This window comes from Amblyomma americanum, chromosome 1, assembly GCF_052857255.1.
Source record: "Amblyomma americanum isolate KBUSLIRL-KWMA chromosome 1, ASM5285725v1, whole genome shotgun sequence".
Taxonomy (NCBI): Eukaryota; Metazoa; Arthropoda; class Arachnida; order Ixodida; family Ixodidae; genus Amblyomma; species Amblyomma americanum.
In genome coordinates this window covers 179,278,552-179,294,853 of record NC_135497.1, presented here as the reverse complement: position 1 = coordinate 179,294,853, position 16,302 = coordinate 179,278,552, and the positions used below count along the sequence as shown (strand labels likewise).

The window sequence follows — 16,302 nt, the reverse complement described above, 5'->3', positions numbered from 1 at the left end:
TCTATAGATGGTCTGTAAACTTTATAGACAGGAATCTATAGACTATCTAAAGAAATTTTTGCGAGGGACAAACGCCTCTGAGGGTGCAAGCACGCACAGAAAGGCAGCCTTAATTGGAACTGATATGCTAGTGAACCTTGCGCCCCTTTGTCGTACGCACGTGCATCTCGTTTGGTGCAGAACTTGACTTTTTTTTTTGCTGTCACGTTCCGCGAAAGCGGTCATTAACGTCGGTATCACGGAAAAAAGAAGCAAGCTATGAATATGAGCGTAGTTAAAAGGAAATCCACGAGCCCTTAGTTCTTGTACAGCACATGCGTATTTACTTCCGTCTGCCGCCACCCTAATGAACTGACGCACACAAACGAGGAAAATGTTCGCTCGCTCTGCCCGGCCCTAAATAGTCCTAAGCACACCTCCTTGTACACAACACTTGCAGAACATGTGCGCTTGCTTCTGGATTTTTTTTTTACTTGTCCGCATCGTCGCAGCTATGTGAACTGTGATCAGTGAACAGTAGAGCAATCACGCAAACTTCTCCCGTCAGCTGAAGCGGTAGAAAACTGGGACAAAAACAAGGACGCAGGGTGGGTGCTGCTTCAGTGTAGCCATGTCCTAGCGCCGCGGCACATACACGAACGAAGATTAACTCGCGCGATCGTCTAAATTGTTAACGTTGTCCGCGCCGGTTTCCACGGCAAAGCACGCGGAGTCAAACAGCTGGGGCAGCAGACGCGTTGAGTGAAATGCCTCCAACATTACACGTGAAGTACTATAGCCAAGCAGACTGGAACCTTTGATTGTACTTGAGTAAATAGCCGGCGCGGTGGCGGAGTGGTTATGGCCCTCGGCTGCTGGCCCGAAAGACGCGGGTTCGATCCCGGCCGCGGTGGTCGAATTTCTAGAGGCCCGTGTACTCTGAGATGTCAGTGCACGTTAAAGAACCCCAGGTGGTCGAAATTTCCGGAGCCCTTCACTACGGCGTCTCTCATAGCCTGAACAGGTGGTCGAAATTTCCGGAGCCCTTCACTACGGCGTCTCTCATAGCCTGAATTGCTTTGGGACGTTAAACCCCCATAAACCATAAAACCGTACTTGAGTAAATGAAATCGTCAACTACCGCTGGCTTTGATTCTTGGTCACTTCAGCTTTTTGCAAGGACCTTAACGACTATTGGTAAGGAATCATAGACAAAGCACACCGATAAATAATGCAAGCCATCGTCCCAAACATACTTCGCCGCCGCTTTTCCGTTATCGTTTCTTGTCATGTATATTTTTTTTTGTGTGTGTCTGCGTACGCAACAGCTGTTGCGCCTGTTCATGCAACAGCTGCTCGTCTGGGCGCCTTCTGCATGCTCTTCCCCATTGTTCTTTTTCTTTTTTTTGTCTGTGTATGTGATGGCTTTCGGCGCCTCGATGATCGCTCTGCTAGGCTATAGCTTTAGAAAGAAAAAATGGTTTTACATTTGCTCTTAATGCGTGGTGAAAGGTGTGAATGTTCACGTATTTAGCCGGGAATGTATGTAACGCGTGCATAATGGCTATGCTTGAATACATCGGGTTATTGTTTGTGCCTATTTCTTCCATCATGCATAGTGTACACCCGTGAGCAAAAGTCCTTAGAGGGACACTGAGGACAACGCTATCAATTTTTTCTTGTTAGTAAAATTCGATAGTTCGGAATTTTGTGGCTTTGTTGCCGCTTGCACGGCAGCGAAAGGTGCATTTATTGCTAAGAGATTTGGACTGGAAGTTGAAAAACTTTCTCCCGCCGCTACGATTCAAAATCGAGACTCTCCGATGACGAAATAAGGGAACAGTAACGTAAGCGGCGGAAACGGAAACGAGGACTCCGTGATTGCTGGCCGGGAGCGCTGCGCTCCCGCCTAGCCGCAGCCGAAATGAAAACTACTGCCGGCTGGCCTCTATCAGCCGTCGTCGCTTCGTTTACGTTTGCACCAACTTTACGATGGATCCCGTTCCCGATTCCAACACCGAAGTTCTCGCAAAGAACTGCCGCCTGCATTCAGCGACCTCGATCCCACACAGCGCGCGATGCTTTTGAGGGCTGAGGCGGCGGATCTGGCAAGAAAGTCTTAGCGTCGAGGAGTCGGCAGCGTCGCAGTCACCGCCGAGCCACAGTCACGGCTGATGTGTAGCGACTGGCACGTGCGGGCATATTTAAATTATGTAATAATACTCCTTCTAGGGTTAGCTATGCAGTCTAGCGTCTTTGTACGTTTACGATGCGAACACGCCGAGCGGTGTGTTTGCTAACGTGGAGGCGCCTTGAACATTGGCTTTACGCAGCTTTTTCCTTGTCGCAGCTGCGTGCCGTTGCACGAACTTCGTCTGAGGAGCACTTAGAGAGGCACTTGGAGGTCCTCTGCTGCTCCGCCTTTGTAAATCGAGGCGCATAACGAAACCTTGCGGGCACGCATAACGCATAGTCGCGAAGCACCCCAGAACATGCCGAAACTCAGCTGGCCGCCTATTGCGCCACCAATTGCATGTTTTCTTGGACTTCCAACATTCGGGTTCTTTAAAAAAAAAAGTGCAGTAGTGGTTTCACAACAAAACTTATATACTTCAATATCGATCAAACACGTAACCTTCATGCACCTTTGTCAGCCTCAGAGATCCGGGGTTGCTTTTCTCTTATTTCATCATCACTTTTGCACTTGCTAGAATCGCCTGTGGTGGCGATACTTGTATTTTACTGCTCCCTCTTTTCTACGTTAGAAAAGCTTTGTTTTCAGAAAGAGTGGTGTTTTTGTGTTTAGGAGCTGGCATTCTGTCGATACAAGCCAACTTCATTTTCTCCTCAGTGTCTCTTTAAAAGAGTGTCCCGTTTAGAGCCGCATATATGACTCACTTACAAAGGTGTCCTTGTAACTTGGGGCGTACATTAAGCACTGAGCTACAAAGCACATCAACAACTTTGTCAGCTCGCCTGCTATTTCAGTTCAGAGAATGGCAGCTGGCCTTCTGATGTCACTGACTGACTGGTTGACTGACTGACTCACTAACGGGTGCACGTGTTGTCTCAGAGCTCCGTGCGTACAGAGTCCATTGTATTGACTGTGCAGTTGGCGGAACGCCACGATGCCGCAGGAAAGTTCAACAAGCACAGAGTTAGATGCACAGGCGAACTTTTGCAGCAGCATGAACATCCTGTGTTGGGAACTGCTGCAACTGACGGCTTAAAGTGCATTTCTAGCGTATATGGTAGAGAGAGGTTGGGCGGATCGTTCTTGATAATCACAAAGTAAACAAAGGAGAGGAAAGCCTTGGGGTGCTTGTCGCGAGCCGGAGACGCTTGCGCACAGGTGTTACCTGCCACCAGACGTTGGCAAGCACCCTGAGGTTTTCCCCTCCCTTGTTCACATTGTGCCGTGAGTTAGAAGCAACATTTCACACATGTTTCAGCATTATTGCGACCGCTGCAGAGCAGAACAAAACGAGCGCTTGGCAGTGACATCCTCGGGACTCTCCGGCGTATTTGTGGTTCCGAACATTGACTGCGCTGGACACTACAATTTTCCAACCGAAAACCCTCGTTCGCAGACAGTAATCTGGCATTCTTATTCGAAAATGGAGGGGAGGGATATGTTCCTTTATCTACATGAGAGGCAAGTTGTTGAAAGGACACAATAGAGCAGTGTTCGGAACGCGAGGAGCGGGTCGAGACAGGTACTCGTCAAGTAACCTTTCAAGTAACCATCATTGTAAACTTTCGAGAACTTCCCTTTACACTATAAGCTGGTGGTGACCGTCAGGGCTTCAGGTTCACGCAAATTAGGGGGCAGCCCTCCTCACCTTTTCGAAGAAGGATGCAGTGGAGGACGACTGACTCATCTCCCCTTGCGCTAACCCCTTCAGTCAGCGGAGCAGAAAGTGAACACGCGGTCTGTGAACGAGTTTTTGGCTTGGAATAAACCTTCCTGTAAGTCATCTTTCCTGCAATTTAGAAAGTTGGGGCTCGTGACTGGGGGACGCAGGAACGAGACGAGCCTCACCACTAATGTTCTCGTCTCTGCGTCCTTCTCCACGATTCGCACTGCATTCATCAGCACTGTTTCCATGAAGGCGGCTCCATGGCTACGTAGCCCAACGCTCACCGCTTAACGTTGTTCACAGCCAGGTCTTACTGAGGTGCATTCGTGGAGCCTTTCCGCCACGCAAGCAGTGTTATTGGAATGAGTTCGCCTCCTTTTTTTCTTCTGCGTGACAGCCGTCAAATTGAGCGCAGCCGTATTCGCACAAGTGTGGCGACAGGTGCGCATTCGTGACTGTGGCCCGCAACGCCCATCTTCCTGCTTCATTTGTTGGCAACTTTTTTTTCTCCCCTCTGTGCCTGCAGCAACCGCGTCCTGCAAAGACGGCCGGGGGCCGTCGTCGAAGGGGGCCCGTGTCTCAACCACCAAAGGCTCGTCGTCCACTCCCGCAGCTGCCGGTGAAGAGATGAAGCTGGCACGCTGGGTTCCCTCCTCGAGGGAGCGGCTTCAGGAGGCCGAAGAGAAGGTCTTCTCCTGTGAGTCTGGCCATGTCTCCGTTTCTGTCCTTACAAAAAGCTCTGACATGTCTCCAAAGAAAACATTTTTAATTTAAGAACCTTCGAAGTCGGCTCAGCTCCTTCTTCAGGGGTGACTGGGGGCTGTGGCTAGCGTCCGTGGCTAGACGTAATCACAGCCGCCACTCACTCCTGAAGGAGCCGAGCCGGCTTCGAAATGCTGGGTGTCGTTCGCTAAAGCCTCTCCGTGACGTTTCCTGCTGCAACAATGGAGGGGGTTTATCGTGCGCTTCAGTACAGGAATCCCGCTTACGGATGTGGTGAGCGCTGTGTGTATCTGTGTGCCTCATTCCAATATGTTATGCATAGGGTTTGGCATTTTCGGTTTAAACTGAAAAACAGCCAAAAAAGTACGCCGAATTAAAAAAAAATTCGTTTTTTGCCGAAAAAAAAGGTCAGTATTTCAGGCACGCATGTCACAAAGAACTGGCTGTTCAGTGCCAGTTACAGTAGGTCACAAAAGAAAATTAAGAATATGCTTGAACAAGGAACGCAATGAGACAAAGGCATCTTAGGAATTTAGTACGGTGACTGAGTTATGAGGCCTTGATTCGCGAACTCAGACACGCCGTTGTAGGTAGGAAGGCTCGATCACGCCGTCTGCTCAGACTTATAACTGACTGAATGTCCCCACCTGACGCGGGAAGAAACGAGTCATCCGCGTTGGGCCCTTTTGTCCCGACTCGACGGCGCTGCCGCCTGATGCGGATGTTGTCTTTTGCGGCGTTCCTGTGTGGCTTGTCGTCAATGAGCCGGTTCCTACGGCAGCTCTGCAGGTGGCACCGACCGCTCGCTGGAGCACGCCATTCTGAAGTGATGTGCGCGCAGGCTGTGGTGACACGGGAGACGCACTTTGTCGGACAGGATATGTTCGCCCGCTGACTTGCATGCGAGGGTCCCTGAGAGTTTTGAGCGGTTTGCCTCGGGGACGGGTTTTCGGCGAAGCTGTATTTACTATTTGTCTTTTATGAGTTTGTAAACATGCTGAAGCGTGGGGAAAACGAGGGTGTTTGCTAAGACAGTGGAGAGTTAATTTGCTTGTGTACTTTTGGATGGGGAAGACTAATCTTGTGTCCCATACCTTCTATTTGCTGTGTCTTCCCTTCCCCAAGCTTTGATCGAAAGAGCGCTTGGGAAGTGGGGCCCGCAATGAGGGCGGGGACATTGGGATTAAAAGAGGCTGTTTTGGAGGTACCAGGGGCTGGTTTCGTCAGGTCTATTTGCGAGGCAGTCATCTGTATGTAGTTCTCTTCTTTTCGTTCTGTCGTTCTTTTTTTTAGTCTAAACAAAGAAATTGAAAGCTAGGAAGCTGCAGTGAGGCCCCTCATGTCGACCTGGAAGCTTTCTTAGTTAGGAGCCCTAAGCAAAGTCGTCCTTAGTGCATCCTGTGAGTAAGGCAGCTAGTAGCTGCCTTCATGCGTCTACAAGTGCCACAAGCCACTGCCACAAGTGACTCCGCACTCTCGCGCGGCGGGCGGCGAGACGCGACGTCAGGACGCGAGTCCGGCGTGAGCGCAGTTGAGCAGTCGGGAAAAAATGGCAGCGTGGACTGACCGCTACGCGGGCGACTACACGCAGTTTTTTAACTGTTGTTGGAGACGGGGCTTCAACCCCACCGGTGCCACCAGAGTTTGATACGGAAGGGCCCTTGAGTAGGCTGACTCGTTCAGCACCGCAGGTCCCGGCTCCGAAGGACGTTGTCGGACTCCGTTAAGAAGGAAACTGTACAGTAGGCTTATTTACATATTTACAGTCGAGATAAGAGTGTGTCGGTAACAAATCAGCATCTCGTTAAATAGCCTTCGCATTCCCTAGATCCCTGACTGGGGAATAATGTTCGGAGAATAATGTACAAACAAGTGAACAGATGAAGGCACTGGTGGTACCGCCGACGGCAGGTGGCGGTGGTGATGCTTCCTCGCTGATCGGTCGATAGAACGGGGGAAACAGTGCTCCAACACTGATGCGTCGATGACGCCACGGCGACCAGATCGATGCCTTCGTGAGGCACGCGGATTCCCAACAGGTGGACAGGGACAAAGACGCATCGAACACCCGTGCGACGATGTTACCACAGCAGACAGGTGGAAGGCCCCGTGGGAATCGAATGTCCACCCGACTCCCAGCAGGTGGATGTACGTCCTTGCACCTCCCCACCTGTTGTCCGAGACGCTGCGACTCTGTCGAAGTCGCGGCCGTCTTTCAGTTATCCCCTGCGTGACCGATGAATAGCATCACTCTGTCCAGCGAGCCGAGGCAGACACGGCAACCTGGCGCCGCTGCTGCAGTCACTGCCTCCGCGAACGCCAGACTTCGCCGCTGCATGCCATCCCGATGGCCCATCCGCCTTCACATTGGTTGTCTACGAATTTCTCCCAGGTCCGAGTTCTCCGATCTTACCACTGTGCTTGTGAGTGTGCGTTCGGTTAAGTGTACCTGTATTCTCCAACAGCTAGGTCGCTTCGCAAGAGGCAGAATTTGCGTTCAGATTCCGCTTCTGCAAGGCGTCCGTGTTGACAGTCATAACGGATCTTCTGTTGAAAAGCAACACGGACCTAAGAAGAGCGCCGCTTCCACCGTTGCTGAAGATGCTCATCGCGTTTCGTTTCTATGCCACCGGTGCGGCTCGTTCACACTTGGGCATTCGGCGGCGAGAGCGAGCTAAATCCGCCGCCGCCGCCGTCGAAATGCTGCCTCGTTCACACTTCCCGGCCACCACGTCGCCGCTCATGGCGCACAGAGATATGGTTAGAAAAGAGCATAAATGACGCTGTCTACGTACCATAGGCGCATGCATGCTTACGTACGCTAAACGCAGGTATTTTGCGGAACGTTACGCATTTTCTCACATTCTCTCTTTTAGTTCAGCGTATGCAAACAATGACGCAACGACATGACGATTGACGATAATGTGCCCTTTGAAATCAAGAGTTGGACAAAAACTTGTCTGGTCGGGGTGAATCATAAAACGTGACATTGAAGACGCCGACCACAGCAAAGAAAATAACACACAAAAGACGTTTCGGCTCCCATACGGGAGCCTTGTTCGCAGTAAAAAACGAGAAGCGGGTGAGCGAGCTTACGTATGCTTGAAAAGGGGGCGCAGAGAGCGTGAACATAATGTGATGTTTCGTCGAATATAATGTGCAGTTTCGATATGCAGTGTTCGGCGATAGCACTGGAATCCACTTTCCTGTTTTAAACTTCGCCATTGAGTTCACCACCGAGGTCGAGGCTAAAGGTGCATTGCCCTTTCTAGACGTCCTGGTAAAACGCGATAGTGGCAAACTATCGTTCAGCGTTTTTAGGAAACCTACCCACACGGGACGGTATCTCAACTTTAGATCCGTCCACCCAGATTCATATAAGAGATCGGTTGCTGCCACCTTATTAAAAAGGAGCCAACGCATCTGCAGTTCTCCCGAAGACAGGGCAAACGACTTTGATATGATGCGGAAGAACTTTCACGCGATGACTACCCAACATCTTTCGTGGCATCGGTCGAAAAACAGCTGTGTCGACCAGAACGTGAAACTGCTGTGTCTTCTTCCCTGAATCGTGCCGCTGTTCCCTACACCCCTGGAATCAGCGAGGCGTTGGCACGCATTCTGCGCACCTTCAATGTTGACATTGCCCAAGTTCCGACCAGAAAACTGCGACATGCTTTGGTCAACGTAAAGGACGTTCTTCCAAAAGAAAAATATCCCGGCGTGGTTTACAGCATTCCCTGCTCCGACTGCGTCTACATTGGCGAAACTGGTAACTTCGAAAGGCGCCTAAAAGATTACAAATACGACGTTAAAAACAGGAAAGTGAATTCCACAGCTATCGCCGAACACTGCATATCGAAGCAGCACATTATCGACTGGGACAAGGCACAAGTTCTTGCGGCAGAAAAGAGTAAATTCCCTCACCCTTACCTGGAATCTTCGGCAATCTGACAACTGCTTACGCACGCTCTCCGCGCTCCCTTTTCAAGCATACATAAGCTCGCGCACCCGCTTCTCGTTTTTTACTGTGAACAAGGCTCCCGTATGGGAGCCGAAACGTCTTTTGTGTGTTCTTTTCTTTGTTGTGGTCGGCGTCTTCAATGTCACGTTTTTTGTGCCCTTTGCATCGGGTGGTCAAGTTTTCTGCCCAGCTCAGCCTAGTGGCGCCTTCTGGTTGTTAGGATAGGAACCATTTCTGTCAACAAACCGACGATCCCCTTAAGCCTAAAAGCGACCGAATCGCAAATATAAATAAAAAAATTAAGCCACGGTGGCTCAGTGGTTAACGTGCTCGTCTACTGAGCCGGAGTGGCCGAGTTCGAACTCGACCGCGGCGTTCGCGTTTCGATGGAGGCGAAACGCAAAAGGCGCCCGTGTGCTGTGCGATGTCAGTGCACGTTAAAGAAGCCCAAGTGGTAGAAATTATTCCGGAGCCCTCCATTACGGCACCTCTTTCTCTTTTTCACTCCCTCCTTCATCCCTTCCCTCAAGACGCGGTTCAAGTGTCCACGGAGGTGTGAGACAGATACTGCGCCATTTCCTTCAGTCAAAAATCAATTTTCAAATTTATCACTCATACGTTTCCTTAGATGCGATATGAGACGAAGCGAAAGACCGATGCCCCATTTGTGGCCGTGAAAGCATTAAAAAAGGCAGCAACAACGGTGAATTCAGACCTAAGCAAGGGGTCCTGCACCATCTCCTGCATCAAAGGGCGCCGCCGTGTTTGTCGCCACGGGAATGCAACTTCCTACTCGGCGTACTATTGGCCGTTGAGAATGGGCGGAATTTTTCCGGCGGCAGAAATCGGTCCTGGACAGGTCGGCGCTCCTGTATATGTAAAGAATTGTGCGACTATTTCTGTTCAATTCAATAAGGGCGTTCGCGTATAGCTTGTGACGGAACCCTCAAGCCCAGGCGCGCGGCATGCGTTCCTTACTTGAGGAGAGGTGAGGAGTAAGTTGGCTTCCTCCATAAAAAATTCGTGGAAAGGAGGCCTCGCCTATATATTTAGAAAGACTTCGAAGGAAAGAAAGCTTTCAGAGTTTGGGCCATTAAGTTCTTCCGAAGTTGTCTTCCAGTAATGTGATTGAGCAAGTTCGAACCTGGAAGACGTTCTGCAGCAACCCTTTATGATCAACTCCTTATTCCCCTCCCAGTAACGTCAGAGAGGGAGTGAAAGGCCACGTTTGTTGGGTTTCAAACTAAAAAAGTTTCGGTTGGAGACGTGTCAGAGCTTATTATTAGTTATCAAACCCAACCAGTCACGAAATTCTGTCTAAATGTTTTGTTTTCACCCTTTATGTACAGTGCGATAGCGGGCACGAAGACGCTTCCCAAGCGGTGACCGATATCGCAAACCACAGTAGTGATTTAGCACGTGATAAGAAGCATAAAATCAGTATAGCTTGACTTTAAAATCAAATGGAGCTGATGTCTGCAGGCCACAGGGTCTGCTTTTGAGCTGCATAGTAGGGCGCCTACTTATGAAGGTGCCCATATGTCATCAGGGATGAGTATCCTCTTCACCCTCCTCAGTTTTCGAGCTTCGGGACTGTCTTAAACAGGGCTCGAAAGCCGAACCTGTGGCCCGCGAAATTTTGAACAACCCTGTAACTTTGTGTCTGATTCCCATATCGCGCCCATAGTATGGGAAGAAATTTCGCTTGTTTAAGCAGTAATAACAGGTGTGATACCTGAAGTGAGAGACACGGACGAGAGTGCTCTAGCGTCCTAGCATTGTTCGGCGCAATAGGGGCCATTGCCCCATAACGTTAGGCGAGATCCACTATGCATTCCTTGTTTAAGAGGAGCTTGTGATCGCGCTTTCTCGCCGGCTATGTTATTGACCCGCGCCTTTATGCTTACCGGTCGTGCAAAGCTCTTATGCAGGAGAAATTGAGCGAATACTGGCCCGGTTTCACGGTGCCGTTCGTACAGTCGGGGTCAAAAGTATCTGCCCCCCCCCCCCCCCCCCCCTTCAAGTTCCGAAGAGTACCGCGTCGCACACGGGCGCCACGTCGCGATGCACTCCTGACACCAGGACGCGTACAGACGGGGTCTTTGACCCCACCTGTACGTCTTCATGCACACGATCAGTTCGTGGTTTGCAGTAATCTGCGTTTGGACAGTTACAATAATCAACGAGGCATTTGGCTAAGTGGCCGGGTATCGTGACTGGTGCGTGCGCTGGCCACTCACAATAGCCAGTGAGAGGATAGCTGTGGCGCCGGTCGGTTAACCGTGAGGCATTCTTGCGTATAAAGACGTGCAGGTGCACCGAAATTAAAACGGAGTACGCGAGCGGTGGCCGAACTGTGAAACACTGCATGCCAGCGCGCTCCATCAGCAGAGGCGCAGCAGAGAGCGAAAGGGCTGTCGGCACATCCGGCCGGCCCATCTCGATGATCTATGCTCGCTTTATCGCCGGGTCATGTGAAGCCGCGCCGCTACCATCATGCTCACCAGGAGCGCTTTCAATGCTTCATGCAAGCGTTTATTGTTTGCCTGCATCGTGCAGAAAAGTTGGCCTTCGGCGGCGTGAGCTTTCTGCTTCGTCAGAAATGCCGCCATTTTCAGTCTGCGAGACAACCGTGGCTCGCGCTTCACTTGGCGGCGAGTTTGTTGCGCTGTGGACCATAAGCGCTTCTGCATCGGTTTGGCTAGTGCGATCAAAATTTTGCTTGCCTAAAGGGAACGCATGAAAAAAAGAATAGCATGCATATATTGGCTCCGTTGTCTTTATGATACAAATAGATGATCAAGGGCATAGCAAGCGAGGTAATTGAAGACCACTTGCTTCGACACAAATTAACTTTCTTACACTGGAGAAAACAAAGTTAAACAAATTTTCATAGAAAATAAGGCCTGTCTCTGGTTGAGTAATCCTCGATCGGTTGTATTGTCAGCATCTTGTTATATCATAAAGACAACGCAGCCAACAAAGCGTGCTATTCTGTTTTTGATGCGTTCCCTTGAGCCAAGCAAAATTTTGACCGCACATGTCAAACTGATGCACTAGCTTTTATATTCAGGACTGCAGCGCAGTAGCAACACGGACAAGAAAGACGGAGGCAAACACAGGCGCTGACTAACGACATCGCTTATTGTCTTCTACTGGCTTATATAGGCAGCAGTTCTATGACAACACAAGGAAAAAAAAAGCTAGCTACTGAATCAACCGTAGCATTATTATCTCGTCTCTCCAACCCATTCCCTCCAATCATAACCGTGGTGGTGCACGCTGGTGCATGGTAATAATTGGAGAGAAATCATGCCACGGTTGATTCAGTTGTTGTTGCTCGTTTTTCTTTCTTGTTTTGTCATACAACTGCTGCCTATAGAAGCCAGTTGAAGACAATAAACGATGTTGTTAGTCAGCGCCTGTGTTTGCCTCCGTCTTTCTTGTCTGTGTTGCTACTGCTCTGCAGTCTCGAGTATGATGAACCAATAAGCCCAGCTTTGTATTTATTAGTATTATCTCTTATACTCCATAGCGCAACAAACTCGCCGCCAAGTGAAGCGCGAACCACGGCGGTCACGCAGACTTAAAATTGAGCCACTGCTGACGAAGTAGAAAGGGCACGCCGCCGAAAGCCAGCTTTCCGGCACGATGCGGGCAAACAATAAACCCTTGCTCGAAGCATTGCAAGCGCTCCTGGCGAGCAGTGATGGTAGCAGCGTGGCTTCGCTGGGGCCGGCGATAAGGTGAGCATATATATCCGAGATGGGTCGGCCGACGACCCCTCGCTCTTTGCTGCGCATCTACTGACAGAGCGCGCTGGCATGCAGCTCTGTTTTACTTTCGGTGCACCTGTACGTAAGATCTTTGTGAAGCTGGATCAAGGTTTTGTGTAAGAGAGGCTATTCAGTTAGGGTTAGCTCAGCGCCCATCACCGTGGCTCAGTGGGAGTGACGCTGCAGCTTTATTCTCGCACGAGGGCCACGAGCGAACGTAACTCTGGTGGTTTAACACCGTGTATACTGCGAAGCCACTTTACAAGTGCCGCAGCCGAGTTCCACGCGCGATCGTGTGTACCATGCAGCAGTGCACCATGATCGAAGCAGTGCACCATGCAGTGCGCCATGACGCTGCCAGAGCACAGCATCACTCCTTGGTGCAGAAAGAAGGTAGACATGCGGGGTTATTCTGAAGAGCTTTGCTTTATAGCATTGGCTCAGCTCTGTTAATATTGTTGATTAGCGGTCACGGGTTCAGGTAGTCCAGGGTAGAGGCCACCCCAAAAGCCAGACAGGCAGGAATACCGTCTCTCCTGCTTTGTTTCCCGCCAGACGGCCTTTCTCAAGTGTATGGCACTGCAGTTGACACCGACGAAAGAGAAATATGATAGATTCGCTTCAGTGTGGTAGGCAGAGGGAGACCAGGCAGACTATCATTCCTTGAAGGAGGCGTGGGCAGCACTATGACCACTGAGGCGCATTTTTTAAATGAAAAATGACTGAGAAAGTATGGGCTCTTTTGCAGTGCTTAGAAAAAAAAAAGGAATAAGTATTTTTGTGTGAAAGATTTTGCGAAGACTAAGTGATTGCTTTTTCAACAATACTGTGCAAGTGATATTTTCTCTGCTTCTATAGCTGCTGAAAAGCTTATTAACTACAGCTAACTGCAGGGTTAAGCTCAGCTTGACGTCGCTTCACTTCGAGAGGAGAAAAACAAAAACCCTTGTTACGGTTATCACGGTATTAATAGCGGTCTTTCATTAAAGGCCCGCCAACAACATTACTTTGGCTTCACACCTTCAGGAAGTGATTTTTATTATAACCATCTGAATGAGGACATGACGAAACAGCAAAGGACGAACTGGAACGCTTCAGAATAGCGCCCACACAAATAAAACGACCAAGGAACAAAAACAACGCAGCAGAAGAAAAGTGCAGTGACAAAGTAGCGCACAAACAAACAGCACGTCAAAACAGCGTACTGGAAAACGATGCAGTAGCATAACAACGCCGCTACTGAACAGCTCGACGACAGAAACATTACAGGGACGGAACAGCGCAGTGGCAGCATAGCAATGCCAAAAAGGAGCGCAACGCCGTGACATTTTGAAGAACCGTGTGCACTGTGTGGTCGTTTGACGCAGTTTGTGTCGGTACCTCAAAGTGATTCGCATAAGTCGCAGTAGCGAATATAGCTTAGCTATTCAGTCAGTTGAAAGTAATAACGAATGCACACACGCAGAGGCGTCTCTACCGGCATGGAAAGGCCACTAAACATCCAGAAACGACTCGAAGTGATCGCTTCGTTGAGTAGTAGTTTATTAAAAAAAATACAAAAAAACTAAAGAAAAGATGTTGCCGGCCGCGGCACCTGCCATCTATTAAGCATCGAAGCTGCGGCCAGCGGAAATTATGGCGGTTAGGGAGAGGATAATGGCAACAATTTATGTTCTGTTTGTTCACGCCCAAAGCTGCCGGCCCGCGGCTTTGTCATTTTGTTTGCCTGATACGAGAGATGCGACCAGACTTGTCAAGAAAAATCGCAGCCACGCGCAACTGCTTCTACATTGTTCCAGATTGTTGTAGTTGCTTGGCGCCTTGGTTGCTCGCCAGCTTTAAATTGAGAGCGGCCGAGAGCGGGAAGCATTACGTTCGACGACCGCTGAGCAGGCTTGCTGCTATCGCTGCCGCCGAGTCATTAAGTTCTTCGTGGGCGCAGGTTCTCCCACAACAGTTTCTTTCGAAAGCAATTTTCGCTGTCTTTTTGACTGCCGGACTACCGTCGCCACCACGTGACAATAGCGAGAAGTACAGTGGGGAGCGACATCGAGAAAGGACCAGAGGTATAATATGAACACAATTTACAAAACACGAAAAGTAAACAAGTTGGCGCCGCTCGCGCGCTAGTGTCCATGCAACATGTTCTATCTCGAACCTCGCAGATGCTAAAGTCTTTCGACGGGAGTTCTTGCGGTGCGCGCGCATCTGTTTCTTGCACCGTATGCCGTTTAGCCTCGGGGTGGCTAATAAGGTAAGAACTGGGGCTAGTTGGTTGTTCATGGCGCAGGGAATCGCGTAACTTCGTCTGTGCTTTCGTTCTTTCGTGCATTTTCCGTTTTTCGCCCCGTAACCAGCTTAGCACGATTTCCTGCTCCTCGGGGTGTCATTTTCAGAGTGCTCGAACGACAGCGGCAGTTACAGCTTTATCATGGTGCGGTACATACTAAATAAGCCATAAATCGACGTAAAACAGGCGAGCCATTCTTTTTGGAAGGCGACTACTTCAGCCATGGCTCTTCAAAGGAAATTCATGGGGGCCCATTGCCTTGGGTCGCTCACGCTCGAGTGGCGTCGCGGCATACACTCGGGATAAGGGTCAGCACAAGAGCGGCACCATCTTTATGGAAGGTGACCGGCATCACCACGTTTCCAGGGTAGCCACGAATGTCGCGTTCGAACCCTTTTGAACGCCTCTCCGTCTCGTGTAGATCGTCAGGATTTCGTACACCGTGTGAACGCGGGTGGATTACCTCGGGTGTGGCCGTGAGGCGTTGCTTCCGGGATATCTTTCTGTACGTCTAAGCGGTGCCTATTGTTATTTCAGATCTGAAGAGAAAATATACGGGCCACTATGTTGAAGTAGGCTGTTTTGGAGACGCCACCTCTCCTTGCCGCATGTGGACCATCACCATGAAGCCTGAGTCAGAAGACTCAATTACGCAGGTAAGTTAAGCTTATATAGTGTACAGAGGCACAAGCCACGTAAGGCTATTCGCCGTATCATAATAAAAATAGTAGTTTTTACTCTAGTTACAGTATTATGGACTCATACTCCTGGCTGTTGTTTCCACGCTCTTAATCTGCTTACAATGATGTTGCCGACATGCGTACTGCAATGGCCAAATTTGTACTGTTATTTTTAATCTTGTAGTATTGTGGAAGAGCCTCCGCATTTTCGACCTGCCGTTTTGGGTTAATGGCTGCATTAGGCACGAGTTTTACGGGTTCAATGTTAGCCACGGCACTCGCATTTTGATGGAGCCAAAATGCATAGACGCCTGTGTACCGAAATTTCGGTGCGCCTTAAAGGTCTACAGGCGGCCGAAATCAGCTCAGAGCTTTCCACTGCGGCGTCCTTCATGGCCTTCATTGTTGCTTTATCACGCTAAAAATAATATGGACTTTTCAATTCTTTTGCGCATTTTAGTTGCAATCTTTTTCGCACAGAAATGATTCATTCGGTTCGCTGAGAGTTTACCAAATATTTGGCTTGTCTTCTTTTCAACACAAATTACTATGATGCAAAGTAAGAAACACGTAATTTCGATAATTACTGCTATGATTGCCTTTCTTATGATTTACCGAAATTTCCGGTATACAGTTCACGGGTTATACATGTTTGAAAGTTGAAATTTCGCGCATTGCGGACTATATATAGGTGTCAGTATCTCCGGATATGGCATGAAATTCCCAACGCTCATCGTATTAGGAGGCTTCGTGATACTTGTGATATCCGTGCACATACATTACTAGGTGCTGGTTGCATACCTGACTCTTGCAGGCTATGGGTGCGGACAACCAGCGTAATTTTTTCTACTCTAAATTGAGTCCTGTCTATGCACCGAATGCAGACTGTGTACCAGGAATTACGGCAGCAGCTACCCCCCCCCCCCCCCCCCAGCTAGTATCTCATGAGACTTGTTAGTTCTAACGGTTTCGACGCCACATTTTGCACAACGGACCATACTTGGTGGCCTGTTGCCTTTTTATGTCGGAC

At 49.6% G+C, this 16,302-nt stretch overlaps 1 protein-coding gene across 2 annotated transcripts in view; it reads left to right on the top strand.

The window, feature by feature from the left end:
* The window catches only part of LOC144114266 ((Lyso)-N-acylphosphatidylethanolamine lipase-like), a 68,935-nt gene that overhangs the window by 29,355 nt on the left and 23,278 nt on the right, over positions 1 to 16,302 (top strand). For both annotated transcript variants that reach the window (XM_077647884.1, XM_077647883.1), the window contains exons 2-3: positions 4,366 to 4,536; positions 15,130 to 15,248. In XM_077647884.1, coding sequence (XP_077504010.1) covers positions 4,467 to 4,536; positions 15,130 to 15,248 — 189 coding nt within the window. In that variant the 5' untranslated portion in view covers positions 4,366 to 4,466. The remainder of the gene's footprint in view (positions 1 to 4,365; positions 4,537 to 15,129; positions 15,249 to 16,302) is intronic.